At 37.0% G+C, this 23,693-nt stretch overlaps 1 protein-coding gene across 1 annotated transcript in view; it reads left to right on the top strand.

Moving 5' to 3' along the window:
• The window catches only part of LOC132095124 (tyrosine-protein phosphatase non-receptor type 4-like), a 53,373-nt gene that overhangs the window by 19,896 nt on the left and 9,784 nt on the right, over positions 1 to 23,693 (top strand). Inside the window, exons 3-15 of the mRNA XM_059499900.1 lie at positions 6,830 to 6,937; positions 7,615 to 7,657; positions 7,787 to 7,865; positions 10,610 to 10,654; positions 10,914 to 10,966; positions 13,822 to 13,942; positions 14,320 to 14,407; positions 14,721 to 14,809; positions 17,186 to 17,249; positions 18,312 to 18,484; positions 19,289 to 19,357; positions 21,010 to 21,144; positions 22,004 to 22,162. Of these exons, the coding sequence (XP_059355883.1) occupies positions 6,830 to 6,937; positions 7,615 to 7,657; positions 7,787 to 7,865; positions 10,610 to 10,654; positions 10,914 to 10,966; positions 13,822 to 13,942; positions 14,320 to 14,407; positions 14,721 to 14,809; positions 17,186 to 17,249; positions 18,312 to 18,484; positions 19,289 to 19,357; positions 21,010 to 21,144; positions 22,004 to 22,162 (1,226 nt within the window). The remainder of the gene's footprint in view (positions 1 to 6,829; positions 6,938 to 7,614; positions 7,658 to 7,786; positions 7,866 to 10,609; positions 10,655 to 10,913; positions 10,967 to 13,821; positions 13,943 to 14,319; positions 14,408 to 14,720; positions 14,810 to 17,185; positions 17,250 to 18,311; positions 18,485 to 19,288; positions 19,358 to 21,009; positions 21,145 to 22,003; positions 22,163 to 23,693) is intronic.

Raw genomic sequence — 23,693 nt, forward strand, 5'->3', positions numbered from 1 at the left:
AATAGAGCTGTTGTTTATTATTATTATTATTATTGTCTTTTTTATTATATTTTACAGACCAACGGTGAAACTACCATACTAACATTTATGAATGTTGAATAAGTTCTTGCTTATTCAAGAACATATTCAACAGGAAGACCTCAGGAAGACCTCAGTGCTTCTTTTTGTTGACAACAGCAGATTTATAAATGATTCTCATTGCGAATTTGGGAAGATGCACTTCTCATTGCACGCATCACATTGTCACATCCATGCCTTGTAAAAATGTTACTGAGCAACTGACGAGTAACAATGTTTCAGCACAGATTTTCTTCACGTTTTGGACTTGGACTTTGAACCCTGGCTAACAAGCGGCTCTTGCAGTACTGTCAGTATACATGCAATCCAAGCGTGTATTAGAAAACATAACATTCTGCAATTTTATTTAGTTGTTTAAGGCCCTTTCAAGATTTAAATCATCATACAGTAAACAACTTCGACCACCTCTTTCTGTTCTCATCAAAGACATGCAATGCAGTACTAAACAGTCTCTCTCTGTGGGTATTTGTAATGATTTTTAAGTCTTTCTCAGACACTTTTAAATGCTTCTACACTGCCGACATGTTGGCTGCATTATAAAAGGGTGCACATCTGTCACTCTACTTTGGTTGCTTTTTGATCACATCACCAAAAATGTCATTGTTCGGTACAATTTATCCTGTCTTTTTGTCGCTGAACACCTAAAGCGTTTTTTTCTTTTTTCAGCTTTTTTTCGGCCAAATAATTTCAGTTGCAGAACATTTCCTGAATGTTCACTAATTGTGGACATAACTGGACATCACTAATTGTAGACATAACTTACCTAATGCCAATGTGGGCACTGTGGCATAATTTTGTGTTCATTTGACTGCAAAAGTGAATTGAATCTCACAATATAAACCGTATCTTTTAATCTTTTAAACATTATCTTTTTCCAAGATTAAAGAAATAGTTCATCCAAAAATGAAATCTGCTGAATATTTATCATCCTCACGCCATCAAAGATTTAAAATTTGTTTCTTTATTAGAGGAGATTTTGAGAAATTTAACATCACATTTAACATCACATCACCAATGGTAGTTTAGGGATGTAACTATTAAACGAGAGCCAGCTGAAAATCTATTCAAATATGTGACTATTTAAATTGATTGAAATACTAAATCCTACTTCATTTAGGGGTAGGATGACACCCCATCCTGGTTATGCCAGGATGACAAGTGGGAAAAACTATTTTGACAATTACCCTAAGCCTATGCTTACCCAAGTACAAACCAAAACCTTTCAATAAAAGTGCAACAATGCAAAGAAAAGTGTTTTTTTCCCGTTTATTACAGTAGGCTAGGCTACGATTAGAGCAGTAGCCAAATACTACGAAAAATATTACGGAAGATCACACACATCTCCTGCATTATAATTAAATTACGATACGTCGACCAGCGTAGCGCAAGCCTAGGGTTCAGTTCAGTGGGAAAGGTTCGGCATTAGAGAGTGAATCTTGTTCAGTTCGTCAGATTTTGAAATTATCCAATCTAATTTAGATTTAAAAACTGCTCCTGTTGCATGTATGCAGCATCTTTGTTTTATATAATGATTCAAATGGAGTGGTTGCCTTTAATATTTAAATGGAAAGAGCACAGACTATAGCTGTTAACAATGCAAAGAAAAGTGTTTTTTTTTCCCGTTTATAACAGTAGGCTAGGCTACGATTAGAGCAGTAGCCAAATACTACGAAAAATATTACGGAAGATCACACACATCTCCTGCATCATAATTAAATTAACATAAAACCTCTAACCTTTCACATGAAATGAGTTTCCTTTAAAAAAAAAAACAAGACGCTCTGCTTTAACAGGTGACAGCCAGTTGCGAGTGTGGGACTGAATGTCCCCAGCAGTACTTAAACGTTTTTCACTAGGCACAGAGGTTGGTGGCACACAGATTTTTGTTTTTTCTTCCACCACTGAAGAGGATCTTCTCTAAGAGGAATCAAAGGCTCACCCAAAAAAACGCTTATCTCCATGTCAGCACCCGATGTGACTGGCTCTGTTTTGCTATGGTACAGATCGTCCCAGCTGCTCCAGATTCCTGAACAGTGTCATTTAGTGCGAACTGTCGGGCCGTGTTCCTCCTCAGGCTGTTCAGTTGAAGTAATAGGCCAAGCAGATGCATCTTGATCGGATTCAGATAAACGGGATACAGCCTCCCGCACAAGCAACTTTGATCGACACTGTTCTGTGTAACTCACCAAAAATTTCGTCTTGTATCTGGGATCCAGACTTGTTGCCACAACTAAGTGGCTATTCTGCTCGCTTCCCTCAAATCTATCCTGCAGAGATTTCAGCAAGCGGGTTTTCATCTGCCTGATTCCATGATCGTCTGTTTCATTGTGGACATAGCGCTTCAACATCATCACAGCTGGCACAGTGGATATGCATGCATTTTCTCCGCTTATTTCTCTAGTCAACTCCTCGAACGGTCTGAGCACCTTGAGAACATCCTCCATCAGAGTCCACCTCTGTGCATGAATCTGCTGCATACCCTCTGTTTCGGACACGTAGATGTTTATGGCACGTTTTTGTTCTGTTAAAAGATCGAACATCAGATATGTCGAATTCCATCGTGTTGACACGTCCTGGATTAAATGGTGATTTGGCAGCCCCAACTCCTGCTGTAGAGCAGAAAGTCTTAATTGAGCACTTGAAGAGTGCTTAAAGTGATCAACAAGTCCATATGTCGCATGTAAATGCTAAAGCATGTGCTTTGGCAACGTGTTCTTTTATGCGGGAAGTGATGGACTTGTGCATTTCAGGGATGATTTTGTCAGCAAAAAAGTAACGTGGCTCAAGCAGATGGAGTAGCTCGTTGAATCCAGTGTCTTCCACAATGCTATATGGCTGCAAGTCAATGGCTATCATTTTCCCAATTGCTGCATGAATGGCTTTAGCTCGTGTGTGATCTGAGGACCACTGTTTGTTTGGTGTTGGGATAGCAAAGCTAGTAATGGTCGGCTGGTTAGTGCACATTTTTAGCTGTGACTGTCCTTTCTCTGCCGTACCTGTTGCTGCATTTTGGCTGCCATCTGTAGATTCCTTCATGCACAACTCGTATTCTTTTGGATGTTTTATACGCAAATGTTTTAACAATGGCGAAGTTGTGTACTGTTTAGGGTCCTTGCCACCACGAGACAAATCGGCATTGCAAATTGAACATGTAGCTCGACTTGAATCGCCTTCTTTTGGTTGAAAGTACTGCCAAACAAAACTTTTTTTGCTTACGAGTTCCATTTTCAGATTTTCACAGCCTAATAGATTCAAAAGGTCCACATGTAAACAACTTCACGTAATCAATGGCCGCATGACGTCGACCAGCGTAGCGCAAGCCTAGGGTTCAGTTCGGTGGGAAAGGTCCGGCATTAGAGAGTGAATCTTGTTCAGTTCGTCAGATTTTGAAATTATCCAATCTAATTTAGATTTAAAAACTGCTCCTGTTGCATGTATGCAGCATCTTTGTTTTATATAATGATTCAAATGGAGTGGTTGCCTTTAATTTTTAAATGGAAAGAGCACAGACTAGAGCTGTTAAGGCCCGACAGGACCCGAGCACGACAGGTTTCGGCCCAAGCCCAACAAGTACATTTTGATTGACAGCTTTTTTTAAAGCCCGAACCCGTTTACAGCCCAACATTTAAATGTGCGCACGCACACAACTCTTTTGCCTTTTGTCAATAATGAGTGATTTATACATGTTTTAACATAATTTATTCATAACTAACGTAGACTAGACCACTTGGAAGTTGGAATAAAGAAAATAAGTCCTCTGTGACATCATAACATCTCAGCATTCTAGACATAGGCTAATTTAGCCTATAAATAGACCAACGCACCAATAAAAACGAGTCTTTTTTAACAAATTAAGATACATTTTAAATTAAGATGGGTATTTGGCAATAACGAAGTTAAGATAAAGGCTCCGCCGGATTTGCTTTGCACTAGCAGATGATATTTAATGTGTTGGAGTGCGTTTCAAAAAAGGGCTCATAGGGCTCAAGCCAGTAGGAGCCTATTACCTGGACTGAAACTCTCTAACGCTGGCCTGGGAGTAACAGGCAGTCTGTAGCTCTGGATGCATTTAACATGCATATGTGGCCTTAATGGCATGTGCTTAGAAGGAAATTTGTTCTTTCTAAGAAATTTCATCGAAAGCAGATGAAAAATTTTTATATTACATTTTCTTTCGAAACATGCAATGTGGAGTCTTGCACAACAAACCTAAGAACATGTATTAAGAAATCAAATAACATTATGAATTCATGCTGGCTATAATTGTGGCCTAATTGTCCAAAGACTTTGTGAGCCTCCTTTGCAGTACCAGTCTTTCCTTGGTATCGAAACACACAGATGTCATATCTAGGCTGTGTTTGCTGTCTGTTTCTTTGGTTGCCGTGTGGAGATGACTGACTGTCTTCAAAACACTCATAGGCTCCCTGCAGACCTCCGATCTTTAGGCAAGCTGCCACATGTCTGCTTGCATTTCTGTCATACCTCTCTCCTCCCCTTCTTTAAAGTTGGCATGAAATGTAAATTCACCATATCTATTTTCAAGATGCATGTTATTGATATTATTGTGAACAATTCATCCGTGCATCTATGTGTTTTGACATCAAAATGTAAAAAAATTATTTTCTAGTAAAACAATAGCGTTCTCTCTGGTGATTTATCCAATTATTTAATCTTCTTGAACTCCAGCAGTTTCTTAAAATTGCCTGCAAGCTAATATTCAGCCTTTCTGACTCCATTAAAATCAACAAGTGAAGGATAGAGCCAACCTCTTTTTTGATAATCTGATGGGTCACAATATAGAAGAAAAGAGCTGTCACTATTCCTGTTTCATTATGACTTTCATGCACATCACACACACATACACACACACACACACTCATTAGAAATGCCACAGTGGAATTGTATTTCATTAGTTTTATAGACTTCTGTTAAAAAGGCACACTTAAACAGCCATGAGGTCTGAGACTGCAGCAAATCTCCTCTCAGACACTTTAATTAGTGTGGAAATCTACACAAAAGTGCTGAGGGCAAGGGAAGGAAGCACGAGAGTCTGAAAGTCCCGAAACTTTGTTCATATCTACATCCTAAAAAAAACATTTAGAAGAATCAAAGCCTATATAAACACTTCCTGTTTTGTATATACCTAAACATTTTCCCACACTGTACCTTTTATACTTTGTTTCCTTTCCTGCTGTCATTGTCTGTAGGGGCTACTTATGGTCATGTGGTGTTCAAGCATGGGATAGTTATTGGACAAAATAAGTTACAGACTCTGCCTTTAAGACCTATTTGTTATTGATAATTGTTCTTATGCTGATATATAAAACAAATCACATGTTTGAACATGTTACTTTAGAACTGAATTTACTGATATACACTGCCATTCAAAAGTTTGGGACAAGATTTTTTTTATTATTATATATATTTTATAAGTCCTCATGTTCATCAGTGCTGCTTTTGATATATATATATATATATATATATAGAAAAAAACAGTAGTATTGTGAAATATTATGAGAAATTTTCTATTTTAATATATGTTTAAAAATGTAGTTTATTATGAATTTTCATCAGCCATTAATCCAGTCTTCAGTGTCACACAATCCTTCAGAAATCATTTTAATATGCTGATTTATTAATGTTGAAAACAGTTGTGCTGCTTAATATTTTTTGGAGCCTGTGATACTTTTTGTCAATATTCTATTGATAAATAAATAAATAGTTAAAAATTTATAAAATAAACAGCATTTATTCTAAATAGAAATCTTTTCTAACCATATTCTATCACTTTTTATCAGTTTAACATGTCCTTGCTGAAAAAAAAAAAAAATGACTGCCTCCAAACTTCTGAATGATTGTTAACATAACTAGGGTCCTGGAAGGGATTTTTAAATTGCAAACAATTTCTGGGTTTTGGCATTGTTCTCCTATAACATGCTCTCTACAGGCCTCATACATTATATGTCAATCATTTACGATGACTGCATGCTATTGGTCCAAACTATTTTTATGTATGAAGTATGAAAACAATAAGAACATAAAGCCTTTACATTTAATCAGTTTAGATTAAATATAGGAACTGTCTGGGAAAAAGAGGATGTATAGTCATCAAGACAATAGTGTGGAAATAACAAGTGCAAATTCAGTTTGAATGTTTCAATTTTATCTGTTCTTTTGTTTCAGTATTAGTTTTTCCATGTGAAATGTCATTATGTATGTTCTATTTGTTCTCCATTTTTCTGTATTTCCTCACACTCTTTGCAGCTCTGCAGAGGTGTTAGACTGTCTGTTTTCTCTCCACTGGCCTATAATTCATTCTGCTTGATGTGACTGTTGCCATATTGTGTTTGAGCAACACAGCGTGTATGTGCTTTGACCTGTCCGTCTGTGTTTCTCTGAAGGCATGTGTTCAGAATATGCTGTCTTGGCATTTCCAAGACTGTTTAAAAGGGTAAAACAGGAAATAAAAGCGCTGCTAAAGCCTCAGCTCTGCTGTCAGGATGCTGTAACGGATCTGACAGCCAGTAAAGCCGGCCTGTTACATCTGACTTTTTCTAACAACCAGAGTGGCCAGGCCCTTACTGGAAAGATGGGCATACTTCCTGTTTTATTTTGCTGCTGATGTCAGCCACTCAGTTGCAAAGATTTTAATGCCTAAAAATATGATTAAATATTCAAATAATCCTTCAACTGTTATTTTTAGGACTTACACGTTTCTCTCTCTCTGTCTGTGTGTGTACATACTCTATAGAAGCACGATCAAGGACAGATCCTACTGGACGCTGTCTTTAAGCACCTGGAGCTGACCGAGAGAGACTATTTTGGGTTGCACCTGGCCGACGACGACTCTGATAGTCCGGTGAGTTCAGAGGTGAAGCTCAGAGATGTGCTGGAGCCGAGCCAGTCTGCCCTCAGGGATTCATGGAGGTTTTGTTTGAAGCATTTGAGGATAAAGTGTGTGAATGGCCAGTATTCTTGAAACAGGTTCACATTTAGGAACATAGGATTAAAGATCGTGTGAAACATCTTCCCCTACTAGTTTTAAACACCACAAAAACATTGGTGTGTGTATATTACTGTCACAAAAAAATGACATTATTCAGTCCTAACCCAAAAACATGAATAGATGCCTGTGTGTTGTATGTATACTATCAGTATTTATGTTACACCTTCACCAGTCCACCAGTAGGCATCTATCAATCGCACAATCTGTGGTGGAACAAACTTTGTAGTTCTATTGATTTAGTTGAAACTGGATCAAAGTTAAAGAGTTTTTTACACAACAAACATGCTCCGTTTGTCTCTTTGTGTTGTAACTGCAGATAAGTACATCTTCACCTCTCCACAGCAGAAAACACAAGCCTATTGAATTATTGAGTGGCATTAGGTTGTGTTGGACTGTTGCCATGTTATTAAGGTTTTTCTTCCTCTCTCTCTTCCTCTGTCTCGCTCTCTCTTTCTTTCTTTCTTTCTTTCTTTCTTTCTTTCTTTCTTTCTTTCTTTCTTTCTTTCTTTCTCTCAATCAATAATTTATAGAGGTGGCTGGATCCAAATAAACCCATAAGGAAGCAATTAAAAAGTAAGTATTTTATAAAAGGCACCAACCTAGGCTGGTGTTTACCACCAGCCATTGATTATTCGTTCTCCTCCTTTGTATTTGTACATCTTTGTACTTACACACACAATGTTCTGATTAATTAAATGCTAGGGGGCTCTCCACATCATCTGAACTTCCGGGTGAAATTTTTTGTGAGTGACCCCAACAAACTTCAGGAAGAATACACACGGTGAGTGGATTTCAGTTTTGGTTTATAAAGACCTTAAAAACGGTTTAAAAGGTAATGTGCATATTAGTTTTTTTTTCAAAGATCCCGGATATACATTTAACATTAGAAAGTTTGTAGGGGGGCAGGATATTCTAGTCATTTTACTGGACAAAAATCTGTCAACAAATTCAGTCATCTATATAAGGTTAGATTTAAAATGTGTTAAAATTGTAAATTTTGCTTTCTTTTAAGTGTACACTATAGAATTTAAAGATCCTCGAGTCTAATAGACAATATCTAAAAACAAATTTGATGTCATGGATTCTTTATTTTATTTCTTTTACATCTGTTTATTTAGAAGACTTGAATCTCTCATGCTGTAATACTCATTTCTACGGAGGCTGTAAAAGAAGTGCTATAATACCGAGACCAAAAATAGTTCAGAGAAGTACAGGCTAGAACAGAGATGAGTAAAGCAGTACATGAGTAAAACTATAGTGATTGACCTCTTCACTTGAATTGGCAATGGTGATTCATATTGAATCATAGTGATAATGTTGCATTATCTCTTTGTAGTGTTATTCTAGAACAAACAGTAGAGAATGTCACGAACAATGCCAGGTTCACCATGGGTTCAGTACCCAGGGAATGTATGAAACAATACAATATATGCAGTTTGTAATTAGGAACTTTGAAAGAAAGCAACTGCCAGATGCATATAGCAAATGTCAATGTGAAGTAAGAAAACAGACAAAAATATTGGTGACTGAACTTGGTGAAAAAACAGTAGAAGTTGTTCAAACAGTAGAGCATGGTCATGAATTTGCTTTCCCATGAAAGCAAGAACTGCTATGTCATTTTGGATAAAAGCATTTGCCAAATGCATAAATGGAAATGTTGAAATCTTCATGGCATAATCAAATTAGACCAACTTTTGACACCTCGTAACCATGTCTTTGCTTTGGTTTTTCTTGGTTAGATAATAATGCAGTTCTATTTAATGTTAGTGGAGGTCCACACTGAGTCCAAAATTTTCATATGCAATTTTTCGTATTAGTCATCCTAAAAAAATTTGCACACAGAAATCTTGCACACTGAGTCCGTTGTGTATTAATTAATCATTGCAAGAAAATTTGCAAAACAGTACTAAATGGAGTCTTCAAGCAGTGAGGATGATTTTGTTGTCATTTCACTTCTTAAAAAAGAGAAAAAGAAAGGAAATATTGTAGGAATGACCCAAAATAGCCGACGATTCGATGCTTCGATTCAAGGAGCCTGATTCGACTACCAATCTCACGGTCGAATATTCACGGGCTGTTATGATTATGCCATTCTGTCTATATGGGGAAGCTCAAATGTCTGATTTCACATAGAACTTGCGGTTTTCTCCTAATAAGTTAATATGCAGCCTATTATGATAAAGCCATGAATAAGAATCTGAAAAGAAAGAAGCTTCAAATAAATATTTTAAAGTGCTGAATAAATCAAACCACCACTATAGATTTGTGTCTCACTTTCCATAATCCGTGACCGAAAGAGGAGCATCTTGGCGGCAGGGATTTAAAACTTTACCAAGAATCAAACTGACACAGGCAGAGACTGGATTTTTTCGATCAGGTAGGGTACAATTGATTTCAAAACATTTCAGCCGGTGTATATACATCGTGGATATATTATTTACCTGATATAAAATGCGTTTGGTTGAGTCAAGCGCTTTATTGTAGTACTATGGTGATTATCTCTTTACCGCGCAGCACGAGCAGGACAAACAAAGCAGAATATTAATGACTATGACTAGGACTGTCACACCCATACCATTATAATGAGAACACCATTATAATAAAACGCTGTGAATTTTTAGAGTTTATCTGCAGTGTTTCTGCATATTGTTTCTTGAAGAATGCGTCCACAAAATGAGTTCATTCAGAGCCGCACAGACACGGTCATTTGCATTCGGGCTCTTTTTGCAGATAGACTATAAGTCCTAATATTAATGTATGTTGTATAAATAACAAAGCGTATTCCACATGAAAATATGAGTTTAATCCCATTGATTAAAAACTTGCTATCAAATGCGTCACTCTACTGGTCATCTTCAGCACGTGCAGCTCAAAACAGAAATGCAGAACATCCTGTCATATAGGCTAACTTTATAATGAGAGCACTATTGTAAAAATTGTGAATTGTTAGGGTTTCGCTGACATTTAGTGTTGACTATATTTTACTCAAAACATAAAAACATTATTTACTATTAGTCGAATATCAGCAAGATTCGAAAATTCTGATTCGACTATGAAAATCCTTAGTCGGGGACACCCCTAAAATATTGGATCCATCCAATCCTGAGGAGCAGTGGGAATTCACGGGCGATTCAAAGTTGAGCCTGAGAATCGCCATTCTGGATTTTGCGTTCGCTTGTACGGTGGCTCTGAATTGTCAAAACACCTCTCAAAATGCTTTCTCCGAATGCGAAAAATGCAGAAAATCTAACCTGATCCAATTTTTTTTATAATGGCCAAAAGTTTCGAAGGCAGTGTGTAAACATTATTGACACAACGTGAGATTGTATTTATTTTTAAATCCGCAAAAATTTCTGAATCCGTGTGCAATGGCCTTTAAACTCCAGTCTCTTAACTTTACTGCTTTAACTTATGGCATGGCATTTTAAATGTTTAAAAATTCACCGCATGAACAGTACACCCAAGTTATTTTTAGTCTTGTGGCTAAGAGATTATTTGTTGTGTTTTTTTTCCCCTTCTTTGTAGGTACCAGTATTTTTTACAGATTAAGCAGGACATACTCAGTGGAAGGTGAGCTGGATCATGTGTGGCTGTTTTTAACTGTAAATCTCTTCCTAAATCCAGTTTAAAAGTAGGTTGATAAATGACATATCTGTAACTACCGTATGTAAATTTGTCCCTTCAATATTTATCTTGTGATGCCACTGCAGTTTGTGCTGTTGAATTTGCATGTGCTTACATGTTCTTCAATGGTATCATAAATACAGTAATTTGGTTTGATCTCCAACATTTTACACTGTTAATTTAATATAATTTATATCCCTCCCAGACTGCCCTGTCCACAAAATACTGCCGCACTCCTTGCATCGTACGCTGTTCAGTGTAAGTATGAGCCATTCATTGAAAAGAATGGTTGTAGGGATCTTCATGACAAAGAAGCCACAATCTAAATCAGTTTTTTTGAAGTGGAACAGTATGTGACAGTCAATTACATGTGGTTTGCTTTAATTCTGGTTTGGTCGCACTAACTTTAATGTGACAATTTTAAATCCTTTTAATGTTATGTTTTGTGTTGATCACGAGGCGCCTGCAGTTCTCTATTTCTTGAGTGAGAGGAATTGATAGCAATTTAGCATAGCAGCAGAATTATAATTAAAGTTGTTTTCCCCCAATGTAATGTCCCCTGTTTCTTTATGATATATTACGGTATCATGCAAACTCAAATCCAGTACTGAGCTTCCAAGCAAACCACCAGAGTACAACAGCGCAAGCTCAGCACCGCACATTCCATCTGTGCACAACCTCAACGCTTAACAAGCGCTAGCTTGTAAAACGGGAGTTAATGCGAGCAAGAAATTTCTCTGAAGTACAGCAGGCACTAACACAGCCCAGCACATCTTAGTTAACCTAATAGTGCCCATTCAAGACGGAGCAGTGCCATGACATATCCCAGGCCCTGGGGGGTCCGCTTGCCAGATTGAGCTCAGCAATAATGACTCTTGACAGATTGCTGTAGTGAGCACATTTGCTCCGGTCTCTCTGGGGCTTTTAGCATGCAGTTTGGGCACTATATAGGTCAGAGGGGATTCTGTTGAGCCCGGTTGCCTAGGACAGCGCTATCTTTGCAACTCATTTTGTTTGCTTTAGGGTTTTCTGGTAAGCTGCCATAGTGGCAGAATTGATGCTAAATGCTACTTTTGAGGGGATTTATTTTGGTCAAAAAATTACTGAGCGCTTATGTTTGTTGCATGATAATAAATATTGTTTACGGGTGTCTAATAATCCTAAACTCTTGAATAGCTTGAAGCATTAGTGTGTTTTATCTTTTTATTTTAAAAGAAATGAGGATGATTGTAATGATAGTCCAGTGCTTGTCTTAAGTGAAGCTGAATGTTTAATCTGACAACATTTGGCACTGGTCAACAACAAATAAGACTGCCCAACATGATAAAAACGAAAACATTTTTTAAGTTATTTGAAACGTGCAAACAGTTGAAGACATATACAACATGTAATTCATGTTGGGTTTATGTATTTTTGAAGAACATTCATATTATAAATCAAAATTTAAAACACTCTTACGTGGTATAGCCTCAAAACTTACATATATAAAATATAAAGTATATATTTTTACATTAATACACTTTGAATTAACATGACTGTACACATTTTAATCATTATTTTCAGTGATTTTTCTGAAATATAAAAATGCTATTCTATAATATAATCTGTATTATTATGAAAAAATATATACCTACAGTTTTGTAGGGCATTTTGCTCAGATTTTTTGGTCCCATAATACAGTGGTTCCCAAACTTTTCCATTCCACGACCCACCTAGACAAGTGTAATATATTTCACGACCCACCAAAATATTAAAAAAAAAAAAAAAACAACGAGTGAAATTACTTTAAACCTAATCTTACTTAAAATTTTTATGACAGAAATTAAGTATTTAAGAAAAATAACCATTTTATTTTAGAGTACAACTGAAAATTTCACTACAAATTTACAAGTTTTAATTTTTGTTTACTGGCGTTAAAATATGTAGTGTCCATAAAAACGTGAAGCAGGCTCACTCCAGTGAAGTGTGATCTGCGCTGCTGTGTTTTGTTGCATTCATGATCCTTCCGTGTGTGTCGGCGAGAACGGAGCACAATCCAACACTTTTTTAGAAAAGCATAAGAAGCAAAGCAGAACTATCTAAAACAGTTTGGAGATTAAAATAATTGTGAAATAGGTAAAAAAAGACCGATTGAACCTTTTAATGACATTGCTCTGAGACCTTCAAAACACGCAACGCACACGGACTTAATTGCAATTTGAAAATCACACTAAGGATATTGCAGTTCATTATTAATGTTGGTGGGCTATATCGTTGTGATGAGTGGGTTCCCAGTTCCCGCCTCCTTCTTCCTGTGATTGTGAAGATTTTAATGTTTTACACTGGTGCCGAAGCCAGGGAGGAAGGAGGGGCGCGCTGCCGAAGATCCTTCGCCGCTGGGGTGAATCCGCAGTGCCATCGAGCAGGGCGAAGGAGTCTGCCGCCGAGGGTGCTCGATGTGGTGGGCTGGAGTGAGTTGCCGGGGGGGGGGGGGGGGCGAACTCACTCCAGCCCACCGCCTCGATGACTCCTTCGTGGAAAGAGGTGGGAACCGGCGGACAATCAAACAAAGTTTTAATAACCAAATAAACACAAAACAGCGCGACAGCCCCTCTCGGATGACTGCCGTGCACAAATAAAAAACAAACACAAAATAAAACCCAGGCCTGGTCCTCTCTCGTCCTTCACTGTCATCGCTCCTCTTTTGTATCTTTCCGATCTCCTCCGTGGTTCTTGAGACCGGTGAGTGTTGCTCATTTCCCAATCACTCCACCGGCCTAGCTCTGTTCCCATGGCACTAGGCCCCGCCCCACTCGTCACATTCGTGCAGCCCTAGACTGAACTGTGTTAGTGTCTGTGTGTCATTGAAACGCAAAATTAGCTGCAGCCAAGTGACTTTGTGCGACCCACCTTGTTCCATTCCGTGACCCACGAGTGGGTCGCGACCCACAGTTTGAAAACCCCTGCCATAATACATAATACCATAATATGTAAGTCACACACAAAGCAAGGGATTAAGAGATTTAGGCACCAGTGTGTGTCCACCAGTGATGTATCACTTTATGGTCTGCATGTTGTACTGTCATGATTCACGGCTGTTATCCGTAATGCTGTGCTTGTATTGTGTGATTCAGCTGAGCTGGGTGATTACAGTGAAGCTAAGAATTTGCCAGGATACCTGTCCGAGTTCTGCTTCATCCCCAACCAGCCTCAGGGCTTTGAAAAAGAGGTCACCAAACATCACCAGCAACACAGGTAAGAGTCACCGCTCTAAACTTGTCACTGCACTTGTTGATTTCATATGCGAAAGATTTCATATGTGAAATCTTGTTGATTTCACGTATGGCTTTATGAATATTCATAACTGTTAGTTAACATACTCGCGTGTGCTTTCTCAATGCTCATGGCTCAGTACGCCCACACTAAAGCTGCGCTGAGAACAGGAAGCTCATTGTCCTCCGCATCTTAGCAATACTAACAAATCGGTGGATTTTGAAAGGCGCCTCTTTCTGTAATTTACACAAGAGCTGTTTACACCCACTTACCTCTATTTCACTGTCTTGTGATGTGAATCTTAAGCACGTCTTCGTTCTGACTCTTTATTCTCCCTTTTTCTTTTGACATGGGCACAGTGGACTTACTCCAGCACAGTCTGAATTCAATTACCTGAACACAGCACGAACGCTGGAGCTTTACGGAGTGGAACTGCACTATGCAAGGGTGAGCGAGTCAGAGCGGTTTCATTGTGTATCTACACACAAGCCTCTATGCTACAAATAAAGATAATCAATGAAAGAGTACAGCTCCTGTATGGCTTTAGAGGACTATAATCACCATTTGTGCTTTCATTGTATGCAAAAGAGAATTATTAATATTTTGCAGAGCTTTTTATTTATACAGGCATGGAATGGAGAAAGACAAATGGTCTTTCATTTAGAGTTTCATTTTTGGGTACTCTTTAAACAATATTACACAGCACAGTTTCGAAAATGCTAAATGCTCCTCATGAATAATTTCTCATTTCTCCTTTCAGGATCAAAGCAACACAGAGATGTTCATAGGCTTGATGTCAGCTGGCATTGCCATCTACAAGAACAGGGTACGGATCAACTACTTTCCATGGTAAGTGAAATTACCTTATTGGTGTCATTTGTGTTGGATTTAAGTCATGAAGTGAAATGAAGCTGAGGTTGCAAACTTAATCCAGTTTGAATATAATGCATTGCTGTCAGCTTCATTGCATGATTAAATGAAGATTTCTGGCTTTAAATACAGATTCCGTTGCGTTTGTGTGGTCTGCACATTACACTGTTTTAACCAGGTGTGTTTCAACCAGACAGATTGTCTGCTATCACTGACCGTTTAAATGCTGCACAACGCTGCTTAATATGAGCCGTTCAGAACATACTGTATACAGTGTTTTATATAAGATTATGTTGTGGGATCCTCAGCAGAAAAGAAAGCCAGACAACCAACAAACTGTCCTGTCGCTTGTTGTGGCTGCAGAGATTTATATGGTAGTGAGATCTCCTATTCATTTGTGGAAGAATTATATATATATTTTTATTATTACTATAATTATAAATTTTTTTCATTAATGATCATTGATTATTTTTTGGACCTGGGTTTTAATATTGCTGTTAACTTTTAACTGATATTATTAACTAAATGATTATATAACATTTTATAAAAAAGTTACCGTTTACTTTAACTTGCAGGTATTTTTCCCTGTTATTAAAATTAAATTATTTATTTATTGAATAACAGGCATTTATAATTATTTTTTATATTTTTTTTTCTAAAAAAATCATACTAATTACAATCTTTGCATTTAAACTGATTAACAGATTATTGGTTGAAATATATTTGTATATATATTTTTTAATTGTTTGTTGTTTATGCAAGCAAACTAAATTCCATTCTTAATGGGGTTAAATACACCATGGGGGTTCTAAATGTTCAGGCATTTTTGTTTGCACTAATTCCAAATTGTACACAATATTAAATGATCAAATGTAAATGTAAAGAGAAGTACCCTATATCCTTATCATGCAAAGCTGTATTTCCCCCTCCATCGCCAGGCTGTTTTTCTGGCACTCAAGCCCAGCTGCTTCTGTAGCTGTAGTCCAAGCATCTCCCATTTGAAATACACGCACAGATGCTTTCCAGGCAAACTATGTTTAGCCCAGAACAGAACAGAACAGGGCCTGTTTGCCTTAGATGTCAGCAAGCCTCTCCAGGCAAACAATTAGTGTTATAATCACTTATTGATTATTTTATAAAATATATATAAATATATATAAAAGTGATATATAAAAGTGATTGTTAAAACTGTTAAAATAGAAAAATAGGTGAATGCCAATGAAGCATCTTCTTTAAAGGGGTCATCGGATGCAACATGCACTTTTACAAGTTGTTTGTACTGACATGTGTGTGTACACAAACACCCTATAATGATAAAGATCCACCCAGCGTTGTTTTTTTTTTATATTGTTAAATCGTTTCCGCTTTCTCATATCAAGCCATTCTCAGATGCCTGGCAGTGTGACATTACACAGACCCATTCACCTCCTATGATTGTTGATTGACAGTAGCGTTATACCTCAGACCCGCCCTGAGTGATCTGTCATCAGTCCACCATTGTTTCACTGCAGGAGCAGATGTAGACAAGAATATCTTCTAAGTGATTGAGGTGTGCTGCTGTTGGATGTAATAATGAACATAGCAGTCGTCATTTACTCTAGATATCTGAGCCGCTGAAGATGCAGTGGATTACGTATGTTTTTGAAGGGAATGTGCCCTGATCTACCTAAATGCATCTATGTTCATGCAAATCATTCTTGATTCAGCTTCAACTACAGAAGAAGTGAGTATAAGGTTCTTTTATGAATCTTTGCAAATCGCCTTGTCTAATAATGTGCTAGTTAGCAAGTTCAGTGGCTAAAGTGAACAGGCTCATGAGAACAGCTCGTCACCCAATGGAAGAGAGGGGCGGGGTGAGCAGAGCTCATTAGCATTTAAAGGAACATGGACTAAAACAGGTTGCTTAAAACAGAGCTGATTTTGACAAGGTAAAAGGGTGTTGTTTTATTCTGCCATTGTGAAATTTAAACCAAAGTATGTTTTTAAGAATGTATTTAACTTGTGGAAAATGGGCATCCGATGACCCCTTTAAAGACCATTGAAGTTGAGTTTGACCTATCTCAGTCATTGACTGTATGTGAGTTGTACAGTGTTGTGCTGACTGTGACTGTGACAGAATGAATCAGAAAGAGTTGAGGCTGCTCCAGCATGTGTTTATTCAGACATTTGAGAATGTGTGTTGTGTAGAATATATTTAGCTTCACTATGAGTCATATTTTAATAGGAGTGAAGCTTAGAGAGACACAAAGGGCCATGAAATGGGTCATGGAATTTTAACAGCTTATAATAAGTGTTAGTTGCTGCCCTTGAAAATTTGTTTTTGTTGTGCCAACAATTTTTTTTCTTCTGCTTTAGGTTGAAGATTGTAAAAATATCTTTTAAATGCAAGCAGTTTTTCATCCAGCTAAGAAAAGAAGGGGTAAGTGGTACACTTTTTTTTTAATACTGTCATTCTTGATCAGTAAGGCAAAGCAACATAAAAAGGCATCCAGAACATGTTTAACTTTGGCCATGTAATGCATTTCTGAGTAAAATAGCAAACGTTGTTGTTTGCTAAGGCATTGTCAGCTACCTCACAATATGATGCATATTGCAAAAAAAAAAATTCACAATGTCTCACAATATCATAACTAGTTTGTGATTGAAAATGTAGGGCATGATGTGGGTGCACAAACACACAATTTATAAAATCATAAAATGACCCCAACAGACATCACCAGTCCCATTTGCAAACTGCAGGAAGCAGTAATTCCTATTAATAAACCATCTTGCTTAGGCAATATTAAATTAAAGAGCATATTGGCTCCCATAGCACCACTGATCTTTATTTATTAGAAATCCCTCTTTAATTACCGCCCTGCTGTCAGTGACGATGTGGAGAGAGATAGAGACTCCTTTACAGCTTATTAATTATGGAGACTAGATGATGCATTTTGCATGTGGGAGAGCGGGATGAGAACTAACATTAGAGTTGCACTGATTAACTGATACACGACGAGGACCTGTGTGTCTGAACCGGTTCTCCACAGCGCCACAGACCCTTTGCTGGAGACCTCAAAACACCCCAGCCGTGTGAATAATGCACAGTTGTACTAAAAGCAGAACTCAATGTCATGATCCATAATTGATGCCCAGATGGCACAGCTTGGCTGAGTGGGTACGATTTCCATGGACCTGGGTCGCAGCCCCTGCGATTTGCAAAACTAAAAACAGTCTGGGAAGTGCATTTAGCCCCCTCTGGAGTCCCCAGTGACCAATGGAGTCTTGCAGATTGGAGTGTCAGTCCTAATAGGTCTCTCCTGAGCAGAGCTTTTTGGGCAGGCACTTTGGCCAGGTTTCGAACAGAGGCCCATGTTCACGACAACATAACATTCAGAGCAGGGAATGTAAATGTCCCCAACATCTCACATGTTTTGGGGTAAGGATGCAGTATGCTTGATTTAATAGCTTTAAGATCTTTTCTCTTCCTTTTTGCCTACAGCATGAGACGAGAGATACATTGCTCGGGTTCAACATGGTAAACTACAGGGCCTGTAAGAACCTCTGGAAGGCCTGTGTTGAACACCACACCTTCTTTCGGCTAGATCGGCCTGTTCTTCCACAGAAGAACTTCTTTGCACACTACTTCAATTTGGGCTCCAAGTTCAGATACTGGTAAGATGTTCCTCCAGTGCTTTTCTTTTAAAATGGGTCCAGATGTAGTGCATGCAGTCTGAGGAATCGCAGCTTGTTGTTATGAATTGCTTTCAGGTTTTAAAACCTTGCCCTACCATCTTTTTCACTTCTATAAACGTACAACATTCTGCATTTCTAAAAATGTGTATACATTTAAATATATAATTTTGTTTATTATTTTTTATTTTTTACTTGTAATATTTACATTTTATATTAAAAAGTTGATATTACTTTTAATACATGTGAAGATTATTAGCAAAAATAAAAATTGCAATAATATCTGGAAAAAGTATTATATGGAAAATGTATTATAAGTATCATTAGCAGGTCATTCTTTGTGTAAAAAATTATAAACATTCGAAAACGTAAATTAGGTGTGGCATTCATTTTTTTTAAGCATAAAGTCATAAAATTCAATTTTCTTTCTTGTCATCTGCAGTAGTCACTTGTGTGCTGAGGGAGGCCACAGTCCCCAAAAGGCTTGACCTTAGTCGACACCAACAAATACTCGTAAATCTTGAGGATGAACTTTTTTGAAAAATTGATGATGCTCTCTTAGTCAGTTTTAGAAATATGGAAACCAGGAAGAGGATGTGATCAAAAATTCATCTTGCGATGCTTTATAGATTCATAAGTGTTTATTGGTGGTCACTATAGTATCTTAAAACATATTTTGAACTCCGTAACTTTGAGCACTAAGAGCATCATGTATAAAATCATCATATGTTGTGAAATTGGAAAATACAGTTCGAATCCTTATAAACATTATACATCTCTTCACAGTGGGAGGACAGAAGCACAATCTGTTCAGTATGGCAAGGAGAAGGGAATGAAGGGCAGAGTGTTTGCAAGGTAATGTGTGCTTGTACTTCAGGGATTTTGTAATGGTGACCAGTTATGATATGATTCTTCAGCTAATGATCATTAGCATGATCATTTGTGAGCTTTCTTAAAAAATAAACTACCAGCTGGTGAAGAGGAGTAACTTGGCTCAGAAGATCTTTGCATGAAACATTTAGAGTCATGTTGAGATCAAAGTCCTTTTGAAGTCAGTTAGTTGACTCGGTGCTCACTGTTTTAGTAACACCTACGGGTAGATCTTTCCAGTTATGAAAGTACAAAATATCCAAAACTGACAACAGTGTAATACATGGATTTTTGTTTTAACTCAAATCAGGCTATTATAGTACTGTGGTTTAGAAATGCTTATTATTTTTAAATGCTCACCAAGGCTGAATTTTCTAAATTAAAAATAAATGAATAAATAATGCTGTGAAATTTTATTATGAAAGGAAAACTGTTTTCTATGTTAACATATTTTAAAATATAATTTATTTTTATGATTACAAAGCTAATTCTTTTAGCAGCCATTATTCCAGTCTTCAGTGTCACATGATCCTTCAGAAATCATTTTAATATGCTGATATGGTGCTCAAGAATCTGAAAACTTTTGTACTGCTTAGTATTTTTCGTAAACATTGATGACACATCGTCTTAAGGATTCTATGATGAATAGGAAGTTCAAAAGAACAGCATTTAATTCAAATATCAATTGTTTAATGAATCAACATGAACAGTTGTTACATAAAAATATACAGAAATGTCTTTACTGTCAATTTTGATTAATTCAAAACAACCTTGTTATTAAAAGTACTAATTTCTTTTAAAAAATAGAACATCAAATAATAATATTAGAAATTTTTCAATGAGATCCAGAACAACATCTAGTACTTTTGTTATGCAGCTTTTTAGAGTCTAATATCTTTCTGAATAGTCTTTTACATGTTTAACTATCTTTTATGAGATTGTTGACCAATACTAAAAACCTCGAATTGGAGTGCTACTGCTTATGAAAACAAACAAGTAACAACTTTTCAAATGCCTGCCGCAATTTTTACATTTATATGCTTCAGTTGTTTGAAATGTTAGCAAATGAGAAACTCTAAAGATGAGCATCGTCAACCTTGTATGTGATATATTTCTTTTCCCAAAAATAATGTTTGACAGTACACTGTTCTGTTTGACTTTCAAAGTGGATATTATGACAAGAAAAAAAATATAGGACACTTCAATGTCAATATTACTAAAATTGTCATTCAGTGGAAAGAGATATTTTACTAGGGGTTACCATGTCAAAATGTACTGAACGCCTGTAGTTAAAAATAGAAAATATAAATAAAACTTTGTAGAACAATGTCTGGAGAACATAAAGGTAAAATGACAAAACAAAGAGTTCTGTTTCGAAACAAAACAAAAGAATTTCAGTATCAGTAATCTGTATTAAAACTTTACATTTGAAGGATCAGTTGGTGAAATATTATCTGACTTTAAGTTTCAGAAAAATCAAAGAGATTTATTTTAACACTCTCATGGTGTCCATGTAGTATGAACAGAGTTGCTCTATGGAATAATATCTTGCTGTCAGAGTTAACACTTAGAAGTGACCTTCTCTTTGGCTCTACTGAGGTGCTGTGGAGATTAACCGAACGTGTTTCATCTCTTAGATCTCCCAGCAAGCCCCTGGGCAGAAAGGTGATGGGTGTGACAGACTGGGAATCAGTGAGCAGGAACTCGCTGTCTGAAGAGAGGCTGGAGACCCGTAGCCTGCCCACCCGCTCGCCCCCTGGGACGCCCAACCAGTGAGTGCATCTCTGTTGTAGTGAAACACCCAACCTAATGAGCAAAGACCCAGTAAGGTTATTAGGCAGTGGAAAGGACAAAGATACATATGTATGCTGTACGTAAGCGAATTACAGTTTAATGACAGTCAAGCTAGACACATTCTTGACAGGTTTTGTGAGTTTTACCCATCCAGGAAGTCAGGGAGTCACTCTCTGTGTCAAAGATTCAGAGATAGACTTCCGCATTATTTGTAAGCCATTAGAGGGAGTTTTCAGGAAGAGAGAGAGAGAGTCTAGATTGTAAAATTAAGAAGTATAATAATGTACTATAATATATTGTTGGCATGTCAATCATTTTTTTTTTAAGATTAATTGTCTCAATTGAATCCTAATAATATAATATAATATAATATAATATAATATAATATAATATAATATAATATAATATAATATAATATAATATAATATAATATAATATTGCATTAAATGATTAAATCCATAAGCCTTCATTATATATGAAGGAAGACCTTTGACTATATTTGTTCTTTATTCTTTACTCCCTACCAGATTATGACTTAAACGCTTCGTTTTCCTTTTTAATCCTCATTTGAATGTGAAATGTGATCAATATGTAAACTGCACAGTTATCGTGGTTATGTCAAATTATTTTGATTAGATCAAATAACCACAATCGATAATTATGACAGGCCTAATACATTGTACTCTTTTCAGTAACCTTGAATGTTACTGTGGCCAAACTCTTTTTTTGTTTTAATAGATAAGAACACTTAGTTTACCTTCAGCCAGAGGGTTTGTGTTTATTCATTAAACATGTTGGTGAAAAGGATTACAGCAACTATAAATGTCCTGTCAACAGTAGGAACTTATTTGTGCAAGAGGGTCCTCGGCTACGGCCCTCTTCCATGGGTCACCTGGTGGACCATGTCATCCATGCTTCCCCCAGCCTTCCTGTTTTCTCCAATCACAAATCAGCTTCCTCTACACAAGCAAACAGCATCAGCCTGGAGTCTACGCCGTAAGTGTTTCCTCCTCTTCAATAGCAAAACTGTCCGTCCTGAAAAACTGGCTTTATTAATGCTTTATTATTAGTGATAGTGCTTTCTAAGTTTCCTCTTGTGTTCAGACTTGTTAAAGCAACCACATAACAACATGTGGATTATGCCTTTTAAGGAAAGGACTGTGCAGAGGGCATAGTCAGATGTATGAAATACTGATATTTTTATTCAAAGTAATATCAGTGACATTTTATTTCAAACTTTCAGTTTCTTAAATCCCAAAAAGAGTAGTTAAAAAGAATACCCCAGAAAACCAACTCTTTTAGCAGTCATTTGGTATACTCGCATCTTTTTTTTTTTTTTTTTTTTTTTACATTTATGCACTTTATAATGCATTTTAAGTCCTGACTGTTTGCTTATTCATGCCACAGTGCCATTCTAACTTATTGAAACATTAAATCATTTCAGTTATTATAAAACAGTATTTGCAGAAGCCACATAATTTAGTGTAAAAAAACAGTAGCTCAAGTCTGTTCCTCAAATGGGAAAAGTGGTTTTACTGCACCAAAACCATCTTTTATTGGCTGTTTGTTTTGTCTCTGCCTTCCAATCACAGCTACCACCCTCTGTCTGCGTCCTTAAATGGCCCCAAATGGAAACTAAATGCACGCTGCGCAGCTGTAAAATGTGTTTACCGCTCTCATAGCGTTGGGCACAGAGCTTTAGATTTTAATGGTGCACGGTAAACATGTCAAGCTCTTTGTGATCCTCTTGAATAGGTCTGCAGTATACTTACGCCTAATGACATTGCCAGTGGCAGATAGGCTATTGCATGGCATGTGGTTGTTTTGACTTGGTTTGCTAAGCTAGTTCAATAGATGTATAACCACTCATCCCCGTTCCTTTGTTTCAGTCTTTAAGCTGTTGTAGAAGTGACCTGTTTACAGTTGGGGAGAGGGTGTCACCACATAACCTGTCTGATAATGTTGCCTTTATCAGATGGATTATCAGAAAGAAAAGAAAAAACGTATTGTTAATAGATTGCTTTTAAGACTCAGATTTGACCGACTAAAGTAATTTGACAGCACTTGTAGTGTCACATTGCTGAAATGTATAGTTAATTTATGGAAATGTCATTATTTGCTTACCCTCATGTCATTCAAAACCCCTATGCATTTCTTTCTTTTGCAGAACATAAACAATTTGAATGATGATAACCAAAGAGTTTCGGTTCCCATTGACTTCTATTGTATTTATTTACTTTGATTTTTTTTTTTTTTCATGATAGTCATTGGCAACCTGGTTATCAACATTCTTTAAAATATGTACACACATTACATATACACATATACACACATATGTGAAAGTGAAAGTGACGTGACATTCAGCCAAGTATGGTGACCCATACTCAGAATTTGTGCTCTGCATTTAACCGATCCGAAATGCACACACACAGAGCAGTGAACACACACACACACTGTGAACACACACCCGGAGCAGTGGGCAGCCATTTTTATGCTGCGGCGCCCGGGGAGCAGTTGGGGGTTTGAT

This window comes from Carassius carassius, chromosome 19, assembly GCF_963082965.1.
Source record: "Carassius carassius chromosome 19, fCarCar2.1, whole genome shotgun sequence".
Taxonomy (NCBI): Eukaryota; Metazoa; Chordata; class Actinopteri; order Cypriniformes; family Cyprinidae; genus Carassius; species Carassius carassius.